The sequence below is a fragment of the Gastrolobium bilobum genome, unplaced genomic scaffold, assembly GCF_033153095.1.
Source record: "Gastrolobium bilobum isolate Gb01-03AN ecotype WA unplaced genomic scaffold, APGP_CSIRO_Gbil_v1 utg12072, whole genome shotgun sequence".
NCBI lineage: Eukaryota > Viridiplantae > Streptophyta > Magnoliopsida > Fabales > Fabaceae > Gastrolobium > Gastrolobium bilobum.
The window spans coordinates 619,934-642,256 of record NW_026899161.1 but is presented as its reverse complement, the minus strand read 5'-3'; the positions used below and the strand labels follow the sequence as shown (position 1 = coordinate 642,256).

General features: G+C 35.5%; 4 protein-coding genes across 7 annotated transcripts; 1 reads left to right on the top strand and 3 right to left on the bottom strand.

Annotated features, from left to right (window-relative positions):
* Positions 1-20: 20 nt before the first annotated feature.
* On the bottom strand, positions 21-2,172 carry LOC133287898 (cyanidin 3-O-galactoside 2''-O-xylosyltransferase FGGT1-like). Its single transcript, XM_061485596.1, has one exon. The coding sequence runs from the start codon at positions 1,714-1,716 to the stop codon at positions 343-345; it is 1,374 nt and encodes a 457-aa protein (XP_061341580.1). The 5' UTR covers positions 1,717-2,172; the 3' UTR covers positions 21-342.
* A 1,018-nt stretch (positions 2,173-3,190) lies between these two features.
* Positions 3,191-9,629, bottom strand: LOC133287864 (uncharacterized). The gene is made up of 8 exons (XM_061485539.1): positions 9,219-9,629; positions 8,643-8,846; positions 8,006-8,497; positions 6,955-7,065; positions 5,806-5,994; positions 4,056-4,259; positions 3,669-3,789; positions 3,191-3,587 (listed from the first exon to the last, which is right to left on the bottom strand). The coding sequence occupies exons 1-8, from the start codon at positions 9,627-9,629 to the stop codon at positions 3,475-3,477; spliced, it is 1,845 nt and encodes a 614-aa protein (XP_061341523.1). The 3' UTR covers positions 3,191-3,474.
* A 1,845-nt stretch (positions 9,630-11,474) lies between these two features.
* Positions 11,475-13,427, top strand: LOC133287904 (transcription elongation factor 1 homolog). 2 transcript variants are annotated; one of them, XM_061485606.1, is made up of 5 exons: positions 11,475-11,606; positions 12,316-12,438; positions 12,613-12,683; positions 13,019-13,040; positions 13,146-13,427. In XM_061485606.1, the coding sequence occupies exons 2-5, from the start codon at positions 12,326-12,328 to the stop codon at positions 13,204-13,206; spliced, it is 267 nt and encodes an 88-aa protein (XP_061341590.1). In that variant the 5' UTR covers positions 11,475-11,606; positions 12,316-12,325; the 3' UTR covers positions 13,207-13,427. The 2 variants fall into 2 exon arrangements, with proteins under 2 accessions (XP_061341590.1, XP_061341591.1); XM_061485607.1 differs by having other exon boundaries at positions 11,586-11,606; positions 12,313-12,438.
* Positions 13,428-15,954: 2,527 nt separating this feature from the next.
* LOC133287881 (transcription factor VOZ1) lies at positions 15,955-19,350 on the bottom strand. Of its 3 annotated transcripts, XM_061485570.1 has the most exons (6): positions 19,222-19,350; positions 18,406-18,525; positions 18,092-18,194; positions 17,142-17,643; positions 16,440-17,005; positions 15,955-16,334 (listed from the first exon to the last, which is right to left on the bottom strand). In XM_061485570.1, exons 2-5 carry the CDS (start codon positions 18,495-18,497, stop codon positions 16,452-16,454), a joined length of 1,251 nt encoding a protein of 416 aa, XP_061341554.1. In that variant the 5' UTR covers positions 18,498-18,525; positions 19,222-19,350; the 3' UTR covers positions 15,955-16,334; positions 16,440-16,451. The 3 variants fall into 3 exon arrangements, with proteins under 3 accessions (XP_061341554.1, XP_061341552.1, XP_061341553.1); XM_061485568.1 differs by lacking the exon at positions 19,222-19,350 and having other exon boundaries at positions 18,092-18,232; positions 18,406-18,680; XM_061485569.1 differs by lacking the exon at positions 19,222-19,350 and having other exon boundaries at positions 18,406-18,633.
* Positions 19,351-22,323: the final 2,973 nt, after the last annotated feature.

The following is a 22,323-nucleotide window of genomic DNA, read 5'->3' as shown; positions in this document are numbered from 1 at the left end:
TATTCCCATCCTTTTAATTTGTTTACATGTTTTGTTTGTGTGGTTGGCTCTCTACTGTATGCATTATTGTCTGTTTATATGTTTTTAAGCTCAGGAACGTAATTATGCGAGAACGCTTTCTACTTGTACACCCGTTTATTTTACTTGGAAACTCTATACTTGAGACATGAGAAAAGAATAAATTTGTGTCTTATATAGCACAGGATAAACTTTTCAGTAGCAGAATATTTTTGTCTTCTATCGAGTCACATTCAGCTATGTGGCTATCATCAATATGTGTATCTCACATACTTAATGCTTTTTATTTGCGTAGTGACTTTCAAAATTTTAATACTTTATGAATCAAGATTTGAGCAGACCATGCAGCTTCTGAACCAAATCATCCACATAAGAGTTTTCCAGCTCCTTACTGATCAAGAACTCCCTCCATTTAGCATGATTGGTTTTCACTACTTGACCCACTTCACTGTCATTGTCCATTGCGGCTCTTACTACCTTGCACACAGCTTCCCTGGTAAATAATCCATCTTCACTTTTCTCAACCTCTACTCCTACTTTCAAATCTCCACTCATTATTCTTGCATTAATAAATTGATCTCCTGCGTGGGGTAGCAGTACCAATTGACACTCATTTACCATGGCCTCTGTTAATGACCCAGACCCACAATGAGTCACAAAGCAACCCACAGATGGGTGGCTCAAGATCAATTGCTGCTGAACCCATTCTCCATAAACCACCCCTCTTTCTTTTGTTCTCTCCTTAAATCCTTCTGGCAAAGCTGACTCCACTGTTTCAGCTCCAATAGGGGGCTTCAAGGCGGCTAGAAAAGGCATTTCTGTAAGTTCAAAACCCAATAACAGTTCCTCAAATTGATTACTCTTCAAAATGCATTCGCTTCCAAAGGCACAGAAAATCACTGTTTTGGGTTTGAAACTTCCTAGCCAAGTCACCCATTTTTCTTCTAAAGTCGAGGTTGGTGGGTCTGGCAAAACTGGACCTGCCAAAAACACTTGCTTTCTCATTTGGCTTTCAAGATAATCACAATAAGGGCCTTCCATTTCTCGGCAAGTTTTGAAAACGATAGCATCACAGCTGGTGAATGAGATCAATTGGCGCTCCATAAAGGAAATGCCTTTGCCATAATGCTTTACAGTGGCAGTGGCTAACCCTCTTGCTTCATGAGGTTTTAGCCTGATGGCTGATGGTGGAAAGTTTGGTGGAGGGTTTATCAGATCAGCTTCTGATAAGGATTTTTCATGGAGTTTTCTTTCTGGGCTTATTAGATAACCCACAGTGGCAGGGCTAATTGGGCAGTAATGTAAGGCCTTAATGCCTAACCGAGATGCCAATGCAGGTAACCAATATGTGAAATCAAAGAACACCATATGGGGTCTGAGCTGTCTTAGAGAAACTTCAATCACAGGCTTGGTGAGGTCCATTGCGGTCATGAGAAGAGAATGCATTGAGAAAGGAAGGTCTGCAGTGGTTTCAGAGCTGAGAGGGAGACCATTGACTTGTGGTATGGTGATTGGAATGAAGGAGATTAGATCTGGGTGGCGATTGAAATGCTCCAATTTGGGTATAGTATTTCTAGGCATGAGAAATGAAATCTTGTGACCTCGCTCAGCAAGTTTGTTGGATATTTGCAGGTATGAGGTAAGATGGCCTATGGCAAACCATGGATACATTGCAACATGAAAGGTGTTGGTGCCCATGGTTGAACAAGGAATTATGGCTATGCAAACAATCTGTAAGTCACCAAGAATGTGATACTCCTGCTAAGTTATGTGGGAAGGATCTCAAATGGTGTGTGTATTGCATGAGTAATTCTTTGAAAATTGAAACAGAGCAAGCAACAATGAGATGGGAATATGGCTTCATGCCTTTGTCATTCTAAACAAAGCCAACGATTAGGAAAGTCATGAAATTCATGGGCTCTATCTCCCAGGCCTCTCTCCGTCCACTCTGCTAGGAGTGATTTCGTCACAATTTTTTTCGTTCCATTCAGAAAATTCGCTTCTCAAGCACAGCTATAGCAAATTAACAAGATATCAAAAGAACAAGAAGAAGAAAAAAAGGAGACAAACCAAATACCATATTGAAGTTGTATAATAATGATTTCAGTGTGATTTCAGTGTCACGCTGAAATCACATAATTATTTGGCATAATTTTTAAGTTGTCTGGTACAGTCTCTATAATGATTTCAGTGTCACAAATTCGAATGGAGTTATATAAGCTCTCTTGTATGCTCATCTAGCCGTTTCAATCAAATTAAGGTTGTCTTGCGCATCTGTTCCAAACCTTATAAGCTCGCACGACATTGTACTTGATTTATTAATGGTCCCATCCCATCTGCTCATTTTCATCTAGTGATATTTGTATATCACCAAAAAAAAAAAAAAAGCTTCCAAAAGCATGAAATATCGACACTAAAACATAGCAGTATATATATATATATATATATATATATACATATATATATATATATATATACTCACACACGTTATTTTGGTGTAAATATAATTTAACGGACGCAAGGAGTCTAATTTATATTAGGAACATTAAAAAGAACAATCTTTGCCCCTGTATAGTTACAAAAAAGTATTAGTTAAGCTCTGAATGGATAATAGAATTAAGGGGTTTAATACTAAGCAAAATTAAATCTTGAGTAGATTTTACCAACAAAAAAAAATCTTGAGAATGTATATTTCTATTCAATTTTTTTTTCTATCAAACAAACGCAAAGGATCGTGTATCATTACTCCACGAAAATTATTTATTTATTTATTTTGGAAATTACTCCATTAAAATTATTATGCAACACTTATTATTATTATTAGAGCAATTGTATTTAGATACAAACACAAACCCAATAACTCAAATAGAATGTATAAACGTCAAGATATAATTGCCTCGCTTAACCTACAACTATAAATACAGTTCGATTAACGTGATAAATTTTATTAGTTCAACTTACACAAGTTTTATTGCTTAATCTATGTTAAGATCAATGAACTTTGGTAAAAAATCAGAAATATTTCAACTACATAAGAGTTCTACTAATTAAAGATGTCATAGAATCTTCTAAAATAAAATCCAAGGACATCTAACCAAGAAGTCAACACCATATTATCTATTATTGTCAAACGATTCAACAGAATCTTGATGCTCACCAACGATATGAGCTAAAAATGATGTTTCAAGTAGATTCATATTGAGAAAGGGTTATGCATTCTTTATGAAACAATATGGTGGAGGGGATTTTCAACTTTTCACAATAACAATATGCCAAAATATTAAGCATACCTATTTAAAAAAGCTGATAAAAACTAAAGACATGCCTTCTAGTGCCTGAAATTTTTTTCCCTTGGGGGAATATAACTTTAAATCTAAAATATTGCGATTAATTGGTCAAACCAGTATACTAGAGCCCCACAAGCTTCTAGCCTTTACGTATACCCCAAGAAGAGGATCACTGAAATGGCCTGGCTACAGCAAAATAGGCATCTGGGTTTACTGACATCAGCAACTCCACAACGATAACCTTTCTTGGAAGGGAGACCTTGAGACCTGGTTCAATGATACCTGCTTGAGAAAATCCAAGAGAACAGCTTTAATAGAAGTTTAAGCTAAAACATCAAACTATCAAAAGCAATAAGAACCTACCTGGGGAAAGCTTTTTCCCTCCATACAGCTCCCTTGCTAGAGGATTAGAACCCCAATGATTGACAGCCACCCTACTCAAAGGTTGAAAACCAACTATCTTCCCGTCACTAGAGAAAACCACCTGAATTTCAAACAATAGCAAGGGCAAGAACATTATCAAATACAGTAATAAGAGTTGCCTGACAATATTGTAAATATCCAGACTAGGTTGAAGAATACAAACCAAGCATGACATGCATTACAAATTTTTTCCTCTATGCACAGGAGACTCAAATAGTTCATGAAATTAAACTCCTATGTACCAGTCATGTCTTAACTTTGCAACAAAAATGCATCCACGCCAAATATGAAGCATGTCAATTAAAATATTCTGAAAATCTGGAGTACCTGGTAACTAGCAATTTCCTGTATGGGCACTTTTGAATCTGCATCTATATTCTCCGATGTAGAAAAAGTATCAACACCTTTACCTCTCAAGTAAGCCGGCAATTCTCCAATCCAGGCACCAATACCATCTTCCACCTTAATATCATCCGACCAGCCAAGAGCATCCTTTACCTTTGCAACAGCTGAAATGCAAAAATCTTCCAACTATACATGTAAAAGATCCAAAAAGCATTTCTCAGGCACTGTAAACTATTAAACAAACAGTACAAATATGCCATGAGGAATGCAGGAACAAAGCACTACTAAACATGACCTATAACCTTCACGCTGCAGAATTAGTGTTACAACAAAGGACTGCAAACAGTTTCAAATATAACGACGACAGGCTCAAGCCAGTGCCAAAATTCAGACAGCTTTTTGATACGGTTAAGGCTAGGAAAATGTTTGCAAAGAAATATGAAAGGAGAAAGCACAAAGGGTCACAACCTCATGCTGATGATGATGTCAGAATAGCTGAGTCAGCTTTGGTTAGTTAAGGTGGTTAAGGGGTTAATGTCTTTGAAAGGGACAGGCGTGGATAAAAGGAGGGGGACAGCAGTTGGAGGGTATCCTGGAAAGATTGGGAACTTGGGACCTTTAGGCCCTGGGATTGGAATAGGAAGAACCAACATTGTAGGTTCTGGTTTGGAGTCTGTAACTTCTTTGCATCTGTAATTCTTTCTGTTTCTTGATTATTGTTTACTGAGGTTGTCACAATCCCCTCTGATTCACCATTATCAATAACAATCCACATTGTTCTTCTTTCTTGGTGTCCAATCTTATCACTTTTCAACATTATAAACTTGTTGTGATCAATCCATTTAATATTGCAAGGCTTTTTCCATATTGTGTGTTCATTATCTCGTAAGTATATAATTCAGATTGATTTTTTGTTCAGCCTCTGAAGCATAGGGATTGGGTACTACTAAAGATTGTTGGAAATAACATATTACTGGAATTAGTTACATTTGAAACCAGAGAGTTCTAGGAAACATCTCTTCCCACTTATTTCTCTTGTAATTAAAGACTGTAATTAATTTTCTCAAGTGCATACAACCATAGCAGGCTGGTGTGCAAGTCACTTAAGCAAATTCATAGACATCTCTAAGTTCTTCAATCTTTTAAAGTGGCATATATGCTTCAATTTGAACAGTGTAAGTATGGAAGAATAGAAAAGGGAAAGGGGCATTTCTCTGACAAAGAACCTACGGCCATAAGACTACTATGCTGAACAAAAGACTCAAGGAGATCTACAACAAATTACCAACACCAACTAGTTCAGATCTTAATAATTTTGACAGACTTCAAATAATTTAGTGCATAGATGTAGACCTTTAGGAAGTACAAGAGAAATTAAAAGGAAGCAGAAAGGAAAGAGCCGCATATAATAAGCTAGTTTAATAATCAACTCCATACTTACACATTCCTAACCAGCATGCAAATTTTGCATAAATTGCTTTTGAATTTTCTCGGCATAATACTTGATATAAAAAATCACTCCCCAATTAAACCCAACTAGCGAATATGGGGTGAGGGCAATCCTTGTACAGAGCCTTACCTTTGCAAATAATTGCAAATAGGCTCTTTCCCGGATTCGAACCCGTAACCTTTCAGTCATAAAGAAACAGCTTTACCGCTACTCCGGTTCGCCCTCTATAATACTTGATATAATTTCATAAAATAATAAAGAGAAAAAGGATAGACTGCATACCTTGGTTCCATCCAAAAAGTCATTCATTGCAACGTTGATTTCAGATGATGGTAGAGATCTATGTTCTACAGGGTGTTTCCTTTCCTTGCATAACCAAGGCAAACAAAATTGACCCAGAGCACTGATTGCTACAAGAAATATACCACTTGCAAGGGTGACTGGCAACAATTTTGGCAAAGAAGAACTCCCCTACCAAAAAAAAAAATATCAACTAAAAGCCAACATACTCTACTCAACAGAGTTGTATAAAAAAACTAATTGATAAGCAGAAATTACTACTAATTAAGAAATTCAATGAGAACTGCCCATGTTTCCTTGTTTGTATCAGTACAGAAACTATATCATTGCTGTTTATCTCAGCATCAGCAACTAGGTAAACTTCTACACAGTACTTTCTCAGGAAAGGAAATTTAGTTTTCCCCTCATTTTTGGGCCACGACAATGGAAGCCACAAAATGAAATTTTGTAGTGAATTAAAAAAAAATGAAAGAAGAATGGGAAATGGAAAACAATGAAATTTGGCTTTGACTCTCCTGTTCATATTTGAAAGATTCTATATATGTTTTTACACCATGATCTTGAATAACAAGAGATTATTGCAAGACTAATTTTTTATACAGAAAGACACTGTTATGTTCACAGTCTCTAGAACAAGATGGAGAAGGAAATAACTATGAAAGCTTGTATTAATCACAGATTCAGAATGGAAATTCAGTATTACAACTCATCTGTATGTGTGAGAATATGAACAGAAAACAAAGGTGCAAAAACAGGAAAAGATAACCTAGAGGAATTGTAGTGCCTCTAGTCACTCCCAAACACATAATGGTGTCCCAAGTCCAGAATGACCCAAAAGATGATCTCCCTTGCCCCTGGTTGACCCCTTTTAAGTAGTGCTTTCCCCTCTAACAGAATGGGGGAATATTTCTAACCGAATGGGGAATATTATCCCTTGCAGAGTCAGCATACAAAAGAGCTAGTGATCTCCTATACCTCTTCCTAAAATACATTTTTATGCTCGGTGTCTTATCAGACACCTTATCACGTAGTTTCATCTTCCTCTCACAGACATTATCATACCACACAAGATCAAGCATTTTAAGGCTAACTTTAATGAAGACTTAAAGAACAAACAACATATTTGATTACCTTTTTATTGGACACTTTGGCAAACTTGGCAGCCACACCACAGGATAATTGCTTATCAGGTAGCGTATAAGGATCCACATAGTACATATCTAGTGTTTCTGCCAACCCAACCTGCAATTTTGTTAAACCTATAACGGAATGAACATGTATTGTATACATGATATTGATGACATAATTGTCACATAACTTGGGGTGACCTTTTGCAGTACACCCTTCTATAGCAAAGGAGTATAGGAAATAAGTAAAATCTAAATAAAGAGTGAAACAACTAAGCATTGAACTAAAGCCGCCATATTCGAATTTACCAAACAAAACATAGACATTAGCCTTAAGTGAAGTTAAGGGCCTGATCAGTTTAGAGAGTTTTCTGGAAATTTCCAGATTTCTTTTATGTTTCAGAGTAATAACATAAATCTTTTAGAAAATTGTCAAGACTTAATGCTAATGTTTCTCTTTTTCTTTTTTTGCACTTTGAACAAGTAAATCCTAAACCATCAAATGTTATCACAAGACCGACAGGTTTTTGCTCTGCTTCCCCTTCATTATTTATTTCTCTTCTATTTTTATGTTAACCCTAAATTTGTAAACTTTTGTATGTTTGTTCGCCTATTCTTGTATCTCTTCCTGATGGAATGTTGCAACTGGCTTTAAACAATAATAATTTAAAGAGAAAATTCAAGTTGTACTAATGTTGTAATGGTTTTGATAAGCTAAACTTTAAGGACTTATTTTGACCCCATACGGTCCATTTAATCACCAATGATTGTAGCCAATTGCCTACTCTTAGGTGTTTAAGGCATACTATCATTTGGTAATCTAGCAACTTGAAGTCAGAAAGTGGGCAGGCCAACCACAATTCATTAACAAAAATATTGACCCAGAGGTCTTACTATCTTCTTTTGCTTCTCTGTTTTAAAAAAAAAAACTGAGGAAAAAAATAAAGTCCACTACTAAGCTTGTTTCAATACTTGAGTCACGACTCCCAACAATTAAAAAATAAAAATTAACAATAAAAATATAAAAGCCACTGCAGAAGGAAAAGATAAAGTACCATTTGAGAGTGGGTCAAAAGAACTTCCCACCTATTCTCTGCAGACTTCTTCCAGCCCTCAATTTTTGCATCTCCCATTATCTTGGTGTCAATCTCTAACCGATATGCAGGTACATACTCACTTGTCCAAGCACTGAAATCAGAACCACCAATTTTCTCTAATTTTTCGTAACAGGATGGCTTCCACCACCAATTCCCTGATTTTATTTTCAAAGGCTTAAAGCCATCCTTCATTAAATTATAATTATCCAATAGACTCCTAGCATTTTCAACTATCTCATCTTCAAATAATTTGTATAAGACGACCAAGGAATCTTTTGTTTCTATCCTTTCAGGCTTTTGAAACCAGTGAAAGAAACCACTTCTATTACCACCCTGCAGTTTATCAAGAAACTGTCTTTGAGTGCTTTGAAGAGCAGAGATACAAACAGCTTCTGCAAGCACGGAGATAAGATATTCATCGGATGTGCTGATAGTGAAAGATGCAGGAACCTGCTCATATGAAATGCATAAAAAGAACTGAACGTATCAGTATCAGGGCCACCTGCAGGACAGACATTATAATATGACATTATGATTTACAAAAGTAATGGATATATAAAAACTCAAAAAAGTTTTGAAAGAAAAGATAGCAAACCTCTCTTGGGTTTTCAAGATCCTCCATTTGTCGTTCTTCTCCTGGTTGAAATGCAATCAGATCAAAGTTCCAAATCTGCTGCAAAACAACTTGCCTAAAGGTCATAGCAAGAACATTCTTAGATGTAGTGCTGGAAAATACATCTTTGGAGAGGGACTTCCTGAGCTTGGCAGCTTTTTCTTTAACTTTCCTAGCAGGTAAGAACTGTCAAAACAACAAGCTTTGAAATTTAATCTCCAAATTGCATCGATATAAGTTTCTAGCAAAGATAACATATATAATTAAAACCAAAACATTTCTAAAACGGACTACCAAACATATCCCACAATTACAGCCTACACTTCTGTGATGATAAGATACATACATACATGCATGAAATACATATATGCATTACAATACAGTTTCCTCATCACAAAGAATACTATGTTTTCAGCTCTAATGCACACACTTTTCATCGTAGCTCAAAATATACTATTAAGTAATAGAACCTATAAGTATATTTTTCATGGGTATGCAAGCCTTTTCATTTTCAATTTCATATGAACAAAGTGGACAATAACATGAAATTGAACGAACCAGTCGAGTGGAGACAGTGCCGTGGCCGTTGGAAGGAGCAGGAAACACGGTTTCTACGACCATGGCATCCATGCCGGCGTTAATGTGGTCGGAGGCAACTTCGCCGCCGTCAGCCGCAGCCGCCGTTAAAGCCTGCTGGAAATCAACGGCTCCGACGAGAGTGAGCTGAGACAAGTCATTCTCGAAGGTTCTGACACATGGGAGGCTCTTGTTGTCGGACTCAGCAATGGCTTGAAGCACTTGCTGCTCTGTCACCGGAATGGCCTTCGGAGAAGAACAGGAGAGGACAAAGATGGAATTTTTAGAGTTGGTAAGGTGCAACGTTGGGAAGAATGGTGAGAATTTGGAGATGGGTCGAAGGGGAACAAGAGGGGTGAACAGTAGTGAGGTGCTGCTTGGTACGGTAGCCATTGTCATTGGTAACAGTTGAGACTTTGAGACCTCTCCTCTCAAAGTTAAACAAAACAAAACACACAACACTTGTTTGGGCATATAATGGGCCACTCTATACTCTAATTATGTTGTTGGCCCAAACAAGATTTCCTTGTTTTGTAATAAAAATATTTTTTTTTATACGAGGGGAGGGTTGGTAACTTGGTATTGATATTCAAATCTATAACTTTATTTAAATTATCTAATTTTTTCGTCATTAGATTAATTTTAATGACTTAAAAATAAACTTTCATATAACATTGCAAGACCATTAGAGCAATTTTTTAAATGAATTTAAGAAATATTATTATCTTTAAAATTAGGGAAGTATAAAATTTCTGCTCAAGAAATTACTTCACATAAATTTGAAATTAAAGCATATCAAACAAATATTACTAAAAAAGATTTTTTAAAAAAAATGCAAGAAAAAAAAATTGAGTCTAAAGAGACGTGTTCTTAAGATTTATGAATAATTATTTTCTATAATAAAATTAAGTGTCTTTGTTTTTGTGATGATATTTGCAAAAAGAATAATCTCATTCAACTATACCGTATCTCAACAATGTCACTAGAGTATGGGATATACAATGCAAATTATGAGGAATGCATGAAAACGGAGAGGAAGGATAGAAATCCGATATTTTATGATGGATTCATTTTTTTCATAATTTATTTATATTTAACCTAAAACAACGTTGTTTTAAAGCGAAAATCAAGATATTTTTCTATTTATAATTTATTTCAGGGGTATAATAGTATTTTTCATTATAATTTTTTATTTTTTAACTCAAAATGACGTCATTTTATGAACGAATGTGGATAACTTATCTATCTTCACTATTAAAACATTAAAACTTTTATGATTATCTATTTATTTATAAAATATTTAAAGTCATAATTTGAATGAAATACATTTTTTAAGGGTAAAACACTTCTCCTTTAACGGGAGAAGTGATATCTCATGTGACTATAAACATAATTTATGGGTCTCATCAGTTTAAAAAAAAAAAAAAAGGTTTGGCACAGGATTTCAATATTAGTGTAAGAATGATTTCTATTCTCGGAGAAGTTTAATTCCTTTTTTTAATAGATAAAGAATTAAATTAGAGGAACATACGTTCTGCAAAGAAGACAATAAACCTCATTAAGGATTTATGATGGAATTACATGTTACATACTAAAAGGAAAACATGATAACCAAGGTAGCAGCATGGGCAAAAGATTTGACTAGGTGTGCAAACTATTATTCATAATTAGTTCAAAATTAACTCTAGCCATATCTAAAGATATGGAATGTAAAGTTTACATAATTAAATAATTGAAGGTGAAAGCCATTAAAAATGAGTTAATGGTAAAAGGTTTCTGTAATTTACATGAAGTTATAATTTCAAATGTTAAAATCTTATCATGGTAAAAAAATAAATAAAGATGGCTTAACATTAAGATCAAAATAAGCTCTAATGCCATATTAAAATTCAAAATTAATTAGACTTAATTAAACTTTAAAACTTAATTTAAGGGAGAGACTCACTCAAATTATTACCCAGAATACCTTTTGCTATTTGTCCACATGTTTAGATGTGAAATCAGGTAAAGAACCAAAGTTTAAATCTTAAAAAAGGTAATTATTGAGAAGGCTTCTTAATCACTGCAATGTGTAGAAATATTATGTAGACAATAAAAAAATTTCAAAAAAATTTAAGTTTTTATTTTTTTAATAAAAACTTAAATTAAATTTAAAGTTAATAATTTCAAGATTATTTTTTCTTTCTTCACGTTTAAAAAAAAAAAAAAAACTGCGTGAAATGAATGTGGCCTCTGTCCCTTTGAATTATTGCTGTCTTGACACTCACAATCGCACGCTCTCTCTTTATTATGTCTCTTTCTGAAAGAGACATTCTGATTCTTTAAATCGATCAAGTCTTTCTCTCTAGGGTTGCCTGCTCTTCTATCACTGTATGTTTTTTCTTTCATATTCTTCTTCTTTTTCTCTTTTCTATTTATTTATATTTTTTTTTTGGGTCGCTTAGGGTTTCATTTGATTTCCGTTTTTCATTTTTGCCGTTTGGCTGCCGACAAATTTCGTGGAACAAATAGAAAAAGGGCATAACTTTGTTCCGTAAAGTTCTGTACTTTTTTTTCATAGGAAACAAAAATTATTGAAATTTCGACATACACTGTTTCTCCGCTGTTTTCTCCGTTAGTTTTCAGGGGACCGATGCAACAAAGAGAGACAGAATTGTTAAAGAGATTAATGTTGCATAACCTTTTCCCATGTCGATGCGGTTGATTAAAAATTTAATATTTTTCCTTTGAATTGTTTATTAACCGAAAATGCTTATTAAAAAACACATAGAATTTTGTCCTTTAGATTTCTATTTCATATTTACTTGGCATTTTTTTTTTTAAATAAATTAATTAATTAAATTGGAGCAATTGGTGTTACTATGCATTGATAGATGAAAAAGGATTACTTGCTTGAATGAATTGCTGGAGAGGTTTAATTGTTGTATGGAACTGTGGATGCTTTTTTGGTAACCCATGTCTGTATTTTCAAATTTGTGGAAAGGGGAGAAGTTTTCATTTCACTGAACTGTTTGCATGCCTTAACATATATATATATATATATATATATATATATATATATATATATATATATAAGCAGGATATAAGATATGGGAAAGAGGAAGGCAAAAACAAAGCCACCTCCAAAGAAACGAATGGATAAGCTTGACACTGTCTTCAGCTGCCCTTTCTGCAATCATGGCACCAGTGTTGAATGCCGCATGTAAGCATTTCTTAACTACTTTTAAGGGGTGTGTGTATTTATTTATTTTTTTAATATGCATCCAAAGATATTAGGGCACATTTTTCTCTGAAATCAATCTGGAAACCTTCTGTTTTACATGTTATAGATGTATGCTACTTGGTTTGAAGCTCATTTTTGGTGTTCTTTTGTCAGTGACATGAAGAACTTGATAGGGGAAGCTTCTTGCGGGATATGCCAAGAGAGCTTTAGCACTACCATCACAGGTTTGTTTCAATGGGCAGGCTGTGTTTAGCATTTAGGACATTAATTCTTAGTGGAGCAGTTATTTCCAATTGTTCTATCATGGCTGGCACTGCATATGGAAATGGGAAATGGCTAAGGGTGGCATATAAATAACATATTATGTTGATCTTTATAAAACGCAACTTGATATTGATGGTGTTGAGGTGTTCCCTTGACACTTGCTTTTAATGATGCATTTTAACTTCAATGAAGTTACTGGCATGTGCTACCTTGCCTTGTAGACCTCTTGCCCCGTGACAAGTGTAGCTAATATTTAACTCTCTCTCTTTTTTCTTTTCTTTTTTTGTGTTTGCAGCTTTATCTGAGCCAATAGATGTGTAAGTTTATTCAATATGTGGGAAACATCCTCCTTCCTCCCTCTCCCTCTTTCTCTCTCTCTCTCTCTCCCCCATTACTCAAGGAGCTTGTTTGCAACTATGCAGATACAGTGAATGGATTGATGAATGTGAACGGGTGAACAACTTGGAAGATGATGGTGCTTAGCAGCGATGCCAAGGGTACCTGTTCTGATGGTAGTGGATGGAGTAACTACCCAACTTTATATCTTCTCCAACCTGTAATTGTAAAAGCATGTGCAAGAACATGAGAATAATTGTTCTGTTTAGATGAAGCCATCTTGAATGGAAGCTGCGTATGTAATATATAAGTTTATACTCTTGCAGTTTATGTTTGCTGGTTGCATATGTAAAGCTCTTATTTCTTTCTTCTCCTTTGGAAGTTGTAAAGAACCTTGAGATACACCACTCCAAAAGCTAGCTCTAAGGGTGGGAGTGCCCAAGGCCTTATAAAGGCCACATTAGTTACCCACACAATCAATATGGGACTATATATCTCAACACGCCCCCTCACGCAAGAGCCCTTTGGGCTAGAAGCGTGGAATTGCACAGGCCCAATTTTTGGTTTACCTTTTTGTGCTTTTTATTTTAATTCCACTTGAAAGTGGGGGCGGTGAGGATCGAACTTGTGACTTTATAGTCACTTAAGCTCTGATACCATGTTGAATTTGAAATATATTGTATATTCAAGTGTATGTAATTTGTACAAGGAGGCTCTCTATTTATAGAGACTACAAAACCTAATGGGATGACCTAATGGGTCAAGCCCACAATCTAGACTATTCTAGACTATTCTAATAATAATAAATATTATTTCTAACACTCCCCCTCAAGCTGGTGCGTATATATCAAAAGCTCCCAGCTTGTTACAAATATGATCTATTCGGGGACCTCTAAGAGCTTTAGTGAATACATACGCAAGTTGATCATTTCCATCTGTCAGAGGAAGTATGCACTGGATATCCTAGATGAGACGGGCATGTTAGGCTGTAAACCCATTGATACACCTATGGACCCCAATGTTAAGTTATTACCAGGACAGGGGGAGCCACTGCCAGATCCTAGTCGCTACTGCCGACTAGTTGGAAAATTGAATTATCTTACTGTGACAAGGCCAGATATCTCCTTCGCAGTGAGTGTTGCAAGTCAATTTCTTGATTCTCCCTGTGACTCCCATTGGGATGCAGTTATTAGAATTCTCCGATATATTAAAAAGGCGCCAGGAAGAGGTTTATTATATACAAATAAAGGGAGTTCAGAGATCTCTAGTTATTCAGATGCTGACTGGGCAGGTTCTCCTTCAGATAGACGGTCCACCTCAGGGTATTGTGTCCTCTAAGGAGGAAATTTGATCTCTTGGAAGAGTAAGAAGCAAACTGTGGTCGCCAGATCCAGTGCGGAGGCAGAATATCGGGCAATGGCAAATGCAACCTGTGAGCTCATCTGGCTGAGACAATTGCTTAAGGAACTCCATCTCTGTGAACAAAGGCCTATGAAGCTCATTTGTGACAACCAAGCCGCTTTGCATATATCCTCTAACCCAGTCTTTCATGAGAGGACCAAGTATATAGAAATTGACTGTCATTTTGTTAGAGAAAAGATCCAGTCAAGGGAGATCGAGACAGCATTTGTCAATTTCAATGATCAACTTGCGGATGTATTCACTAAAGCTCTTAGAGGTCCCCGAATAGATCATATTTGTAACAAGCTGAGAGCTTTTGATATATACGCACCAGTTTGAGGGGGAGTGTTAGAAATAATATTTATTATTATTAGAATAGTCTAGAATAGTCCAGGTTGTGGGCTTGGCCCATTAGGTCATCCCATTATATTTTGTAGTCTCTATAAATAGAGAGCCTCTTTGTACAAATTACATACAATATATTTCAAATTCAATTGAAGTGACCTGGAAGAAAGGGTTTGACAAGAAGCTTGATGGGCTTGGCTTTTGATACCTATAGTCAATTGGCATTTTTTTCCCTAGTCACTTTTTCTGCTTGTTATCTCGTCTTGCTCCAATTGGTGGAAAACTATTTTTACTACAAATTATCCGACATTTTACTAGAGATGAGTTGCAATGCTAACTTAGAAACCAGTTAGCATTTTTCAAGAGGCTGAAGTGAGATTCATTCGTGCCTCGTGCGTGTATGGTCGGCGATATTTTGGAGGATCGCACCGTAATACTATCTGAGTAAAGTTTATGGGGGTAGGTCAGGGGGAGTTCAATTCTAAATAGATGAATTAATTTTACATTGTGTCTCCATTGTTATCTACTTGGTCTCCGCCAAAGGAGAGAACATTGGTTACTTTTATGTCATTGAGTTCGATAGAGGGTTAGGCAAGGATATTCTCTCTCCACGTTTTTTTTCTAATCTATTTACAAGATGGAGACTTTTTGAGCAATTCAATAATCTGAACTCTTTTTAAGTTATAACACAAGTCTAAAATTTAAATAATAATGTTACGCCGAATCGCTGATAGTGAATAATCTTTACTAGAATCATTTATATTTTGTTCTCACCTCAAGGAATAATTAATTTATATTTTAAAAGCCAAAATAAAATTCATCTAAATGTAAAGATAAAGGTATATTACGGCATATATTATAACGCAATTAGTCATTCTAAACTAGCGATCTAGTAGCTTTTTGAAAAGCTATTCAATTCTCTCTTCTTCTTTTTAATACAATAGGCTATTCAATTCTCTACTCATAGACAAAATGCAGCATGGATCTGATCGTCCGTAGAGAGATGATCCTAAGCTATTCGATGTTACTTTACCCATGACGAACAACTCAACAATCATAATTCTTAAATAACATGACACTACCCAATAGTCGATCATCTCACATTTTTCAAAGTTAGACTCCATACCTTTTTTCTTTTTTTTGTAGATAAATTGCTCATAAAGGGTCTGAAACATTTATTGCAAAGTCAACACTATTGTTATGGAGCCTTGAAAAGTCTGTCATGCAGACTGCATCTAACGCCTTCAACAGTGTTGTTAAGTGACTTACATTAGTATGATTTGGATAATAAAGAGTCAGGGCTAAATTACAGCAATTTTGTGCCTCAATAATAGGTCAATTTCTGTACTGCCGATTAGATTCAAGCACTCACCCAATTGCTTTTAATAAAAGGCATGCAGCAATTTTTTTTAAGGTGAACTTCCGAAGTTAGAAATCGGTATCCAGCAGCCTCTAATGCAGCACTCCTCAGAGAATGAGCTATTCACAATGTCTCGACAATGGGAAAAAATGACCTTATCTTCTTGTTCCTAAGAAGAAAAAGTGAAAAGACCAAATCAGAGGAAGGAGGAGGACAGAAAACAAAACCCAGTGCAGTTTAATGTAAAAAGTTGAATGCAGCATCTAGCTCATACCTTAAAGATCAATCACGTCAAATAATAGTCGCTTGTGTTCTCAACAAGATAGTCATATGGTGTAGCTAACCCGTATTCATATGGTCCATTTAGTTGAGTTACTTTGTTTGAAGTTGAATAGACACCACCTATGCCAACCTTGGCATTAGGTTTGGTTCTTCCTCTGGCAGACCATCTGTTATCAGACGGAAACTCTGCAGAGAGCCTTCCCATCTGCTTCTGCAGATCAGCAACTGAATCACTAGTTATCTTTGCCTTAGAGTTCTTCTTCCCATCAACAAGCTTTAGTTCCAACCGATATAAGGCACATGCATCACACTTGCTGATTTCGTACTCATAAAGGTGCCACTCAAAATGGTTCAGCGGTTGTGGGTCCATATAATAGGACCTCTTCAGGCCCCCAAACTCATTCATCACTTGCTTTCTAGATTCATGCCATCCACGCCCACTATAATCAGGCAATGACCTCTGCTTTCTGTTTCCGCTCTCAAATGCTCTTCGAGGCTTATCAAAGAAAAGCCATTCCCTAATAGTCTCACCCTCAAGAACAGAAAGATCAAAGAGCTCTACAATCAACCAAGAAATTAATTAATTACATATAAAGAAGTAAAGAACAATCTTCTCAAATTTTATACTAGATACTTTTATAAAATAACAGCCTAACAGGCAAACCAAGGAAAAGAGACGTCAAGATTAAATTACCAGGTGCATTCCATGGAGACTTTGCAGTTGCTGCTCCCTCACATTCTGGTATGCCAACATCTTTTCCTTGTGCCTTTGCACTAAGAGTAGCAAAAAGTAAATTATCCTTCAGTCCAATTCCCCCAGGTCTTAGAACTGGGGCCATGCCTGGTGGTCCTTCATTTAAAGCTAGAGCAGCATGAAAGCTACTGCAATAGTCTTGACACCAGTCCAACCCTTGCACAGGCCTTGGACAGTCCCAAAGTGCACATTTTGGGCCTAAGAAAGCAGAAGGAGGAGGGAAGATGCTTGGTAGATAGCTAGATATATGAGGAACAGCATCCTCCTCACAAAAACCTGTATCGTTAAAACCAGCATAAAAGCTGTGATCCAAGTCCTGATTTAAATCAAATTGATGATACTCTAAAGCAGGCCCATCCAAGTTGTTAGCGGCCATATTGGAAACTCCTGAGGTGGAGTGTTTACTCTCATCAATTAATAGGAAATCATTTTGATGTTGGCCCTGATTTACAGTTAAACCAAGAAACTCATTATAATTACAGGTGAGATCCAAAACACTGACTGACAGTGAAATAATGATTATAACTATAATGCATAAGAACAAAAATTGGGCTTTGGGTTCTTGGGAAGAAAATTGTATTAACTCTAAGAAAAGACTAAACCATCAAAGCTTCTTTTCTGTCCTTTGAAAATGGAGACTTCAAAAAATACATTAAAAAACAACAAAAAGCCTACCACATGTGAAAGACAACTTGTCAGGTTATAATCTTTTTCAGTTTCTATTACCATTCTGAAGTATCCATTAATCTAAATATGAGTTGAAGCAATACACCCAACAAAAACCGAGAAGCTTCAAAATCAATACTTAAGACAGCTAATGGCACACAAGATAACAATTATTAATGTTGCCAAAATAGATGAATAACCCCAAAAAGGAAAAAGGCACACACCTCTTGGAATATCTCCTTAGCCCCAGCTTGATCATTAGGTTCAGGCTTAGGCACAGCTAATGGGCTAGTGGCATCATCTTCCTCCTCACAGAGCTGCAATAACCTACAGATATCGGTCGAGAATGATCCAAGACTGCCACCCTATAGTCACCCATAAATATGACAACTCACAATCATGCCTTTACAACAAATATTGCCATTCAAGTTCACATGTGTCCATCACAGATTCACCATCAGAAAAAGTACAGGTTACAAGCACCCATGATAATTACGTCCTCAAGTTACAGTCAAGGAGATGTACTGCAAGAGCTTACTTGCTGCAAAGAAGAAGCAGGAGAGGGCTCATTGAGCTCAGCCTTCCACTCACGAAGCATCTGATGGACTTGCTCCTCAAGAAGTGCAGCATCAACCGTACGGCTCTCCTTCCTGGCAACCTGCAGATCCAGGAACATCATCTGCAGATCATCAACATGGTTCTTTGCCTTGTCCTTAAAGAGCTTGTGTGATGCTGTCTTGCAGCTGCTCTTGGAAACCTTCTTCATCCCTAAACCTCAAGTCCTGCCTATAAAACCCTAGACTCACCAATATAACTGAGTTTCAATTCACAAATAAAACCTCAGAAAAATAGAAAACCCAACAGATGCATCCAACTTACAGATAAGTTTATCATGATCATTGATCAGAAGCATATTCTAGCTCATTCCCCACCCAGAAAGTACAGGAATTCTAGAACTAAGAATCCAACATCACAATGACATAGTTAAGTCAAATCATAGTAAAAGATTCACCCCCATTTTCAATAAATTAAATAAAAAAAAAAAGAGGGTAGGAGCACAAGCCCATTTTCCGGTGAAAACATAAAACCTAAATAAAGATCAAAGTAATCAATTTTATTTATAAACCACCGTAACAAATTGAAACAAGAAAAAAAAATTCACTAAAGCCAATCAAAAGCATAAAGCAAAGCATCATTATAACAATCTCCAATTCTGAAGCAAATCATAATATTAGCTCGAAGGAACACTACAAAGACACTGGAAAGCAAAACCAACCAAAGTCATGATCACAGTTTACAGCCAAAAACCAAAACCCAAAACCTAAATTAGAAAAGAAAACTCATATATGCTTACCTCAGAGTCCAAATTTTCCACTGAAAACAGAGGGTTCAATTCTCTCTCTCTCTTAAGAAAAAGACTGGAGCTGAGAAACTCTATATAAAAAGATGGAAAGGGGAAGAGAGAGAAAGTGCTTTTTCTCTCTCCTTCCCTCTCTGCTGAGATCAGTGTGTGTATGGAAGGTGGGAAAAAAGGAACATTACAGTTACAGTGAAGATTGAAGAATATATGTTGTTGGATAAATAAATATTAAATATGCCCTTTGTCTTACCTAAAATAACGGTTATAACCTCATCATTTATTTTCTTTTTTGTAATTTTAATATATATTAAGAAAAATCTTTTATAAAATTTTCCTTTGTTGAAAATAAATATTGCCGAGGTGCATTCAAGAATATAATTGAACTTCGTATATAATATATGGTGAGAATCAGAATAGCATCTTCGTAATGCTACAATAATGTTATTTACATACTTTTTTTTTATTCGGTATATTTTATATCTTTCAATAACAGCATTTAATTTATACTTGTTAGCAATTTGGTGTCATATGTTCATAATAATTATTATTTAAGTATTATATTCCTTACATATTTCAAAATTTATTAATAAGTAAAACATAAAATATAAATTATCACCAAAAGAGAATGTGCACTGTAGAATATTGGAAAAACTTTTCAATTTTTTTTTTTTTTTTGTCGATATAGGATGCTATCGTGGCCCTGTCTTATAAGTTATAACATATGTAGCACCGATACTGATACGAGATACGAGACACGATACGACATGACACTCCGACACGTTAGTTGTAAAAAATATTAGATTTCGACACGTTAGGACACGTTTTGATATTAAATAGTATTTTTAATTTATGTCATATATGTTATATTTAATACTCAATAATTTAACAAAAAAATGAAATTAAACTTATAACACCCATCAATTTTGCAAAGAAATATAAGATATCCCAAATATTTATATTAAACTCAATAAAATAGTAATCGTAATCCAATGAATCTAATAATTGAAACTAAAAAAGTAACGCAACACAACCTTTGAACTTTTTTTTGAATCTCTACAACGCGTGTTGAAGTGTCGAAGTGTCGAAGAGTGTCGAAAAGTATCGGATACGACACGTCAGAATTTTTGAAGTGTCGGTGCTTCATAGGTTATAACTACTCCGGTTTATCACTTTTCAAATAGAGACCACGTAGTGGTTCTTCAAAAATGATTGTTCCTATGCTGCCAACTTTTCTTCTTCCCAATAAAAGAAGTTTAATTATTATTATTTTTTTAATTTTCTATTATGTGAAAGCATGAATCAAAGATCTTTATATCTATAATAATAGGATAAAATATTTTTTCAGTCACTAAAAATACGTTATTTTCAGAGACCTCAAAATTACGTTGATGCAAAATTATAGGGAAAATAGGCTTTCAGGAAAATGCAGAAGTTTTCTGCTATATTATCATTCTTCAATCATCAAAAGTCTTCCCTCACATCCTTCTAACCAGCCTTTTAAAGGCAATACAAAAAGTAACTGACAACAAAGGACTATCAATGGTCTTAAAAACTGATACAAAACGGAAATAACCATAAACAAAACATAAAGTCATGCAAACTGAAACGTCTGCGATTATTAAAATCCATAAAAAGCTTTAAAACTGAAACGTCTGCAATTATAATAATTTATGGTGACTTAAGTGCATCATACTCTCCCACTAGGGAAAGATTCGCCCTCGAATCTGCAACGTCCTCAGGTGGTAATCCAGGCGGCAACTCTTCTGGTACAATATCACCAAATTTCCTAATTAAGATTAGGACTTGGAAATGTAATTCTTTGACATGCTTGGTATATTCATTTGTAGTTTGGATCAATGATCGCATCTGTGATCCGTCATAGGAAAACCTTGTCTGATGTACCAGCAAGTCCCATTGTCTTTGACAATCTCCAATTAAACTTTTACCAAAAGGTAAATCTTTATCTCCATGGAGCATAAGGTTGTTATGCTCGTTGTCCCCAAATTCATAATACTGCTTGCAAACTAAAGACTTCTTGGATGAAGGATCATTCTGCATGATATCTTTGGGGAGAAATTCATCTCTGTTAGAAATATTAGAATTTCTAATAATTGACTTCCCATCGGAATCACTACAAGAGATTTCTTTCACCTCTGGATTCTCGTCGTCTTGCTCCCAATCATACTTATCATAGATAGGGAACTTGTCATAAATTGGAGCATCCATAACAGGATTCTCATCATCTTGCTCTTCATCATATTCATCATAGATTGGGACCTTCTGGTCTTCTGTCAAGTCTATGATGTCAAAGACCTTTTCGACGGTGTGTGACTCGTCAATAAACTCATCTGGATGAGTGGTTCCTTCGAATTCCGGGATCTCAATCATCACCTCAATATTAGCAAAAAAGGATTGATTTCCAGGTTGACTTCGTCCTCGTCGCTCCTGGTTTTGGTTCCATAATCTCCTTTCCTCCTCATGAGATGATCTTTCAGATTCTCATCCTTCATTTGACTCGTGCAACTGTGCCTCTGCAAGCAGTTGTTCGAGTTCTTGGATCCGTCTGTCCTTTTCCTCAATTTCAGCATATCTCGCATCAGTATAATAATCACCATTTGGTATCAGAGCTCAGCCATCTTAAGGCAACCTGAGCTCTGATACCAAATGATGCAAAATTATAGGGAAAATAGGCTTTCAGGAAAATGCATAAGTTTTCTGCTATATTATCATTCTTCAATCATCAAAATTCTTCCCTCACATCCTTCTAACCAGCCTTTTAAAGGCAATACAAAAAGTAACTGACAACAAAGGACTATCAATGGTCTTAAAAACTGATACAAAACGGAAATAACCATAAACAAAACATAAAGTCATGCAAACTGAAACGTCTGCAATTATTAAAATCCATAAAAAGTTTTAAAACTGAAACGTCTGCAGTTATAATAATTTATGGTGACTTAAGTGCATCATACGTCGTTTTTGAATTAATAAAGGATATTTACATAATTTTATTCATTTTTTTATCATATAAATTTTACGAAAACACCTTCTATTAATTTTCCTAAAATTATGAAAAAACTTTTCATTAATTCAAAA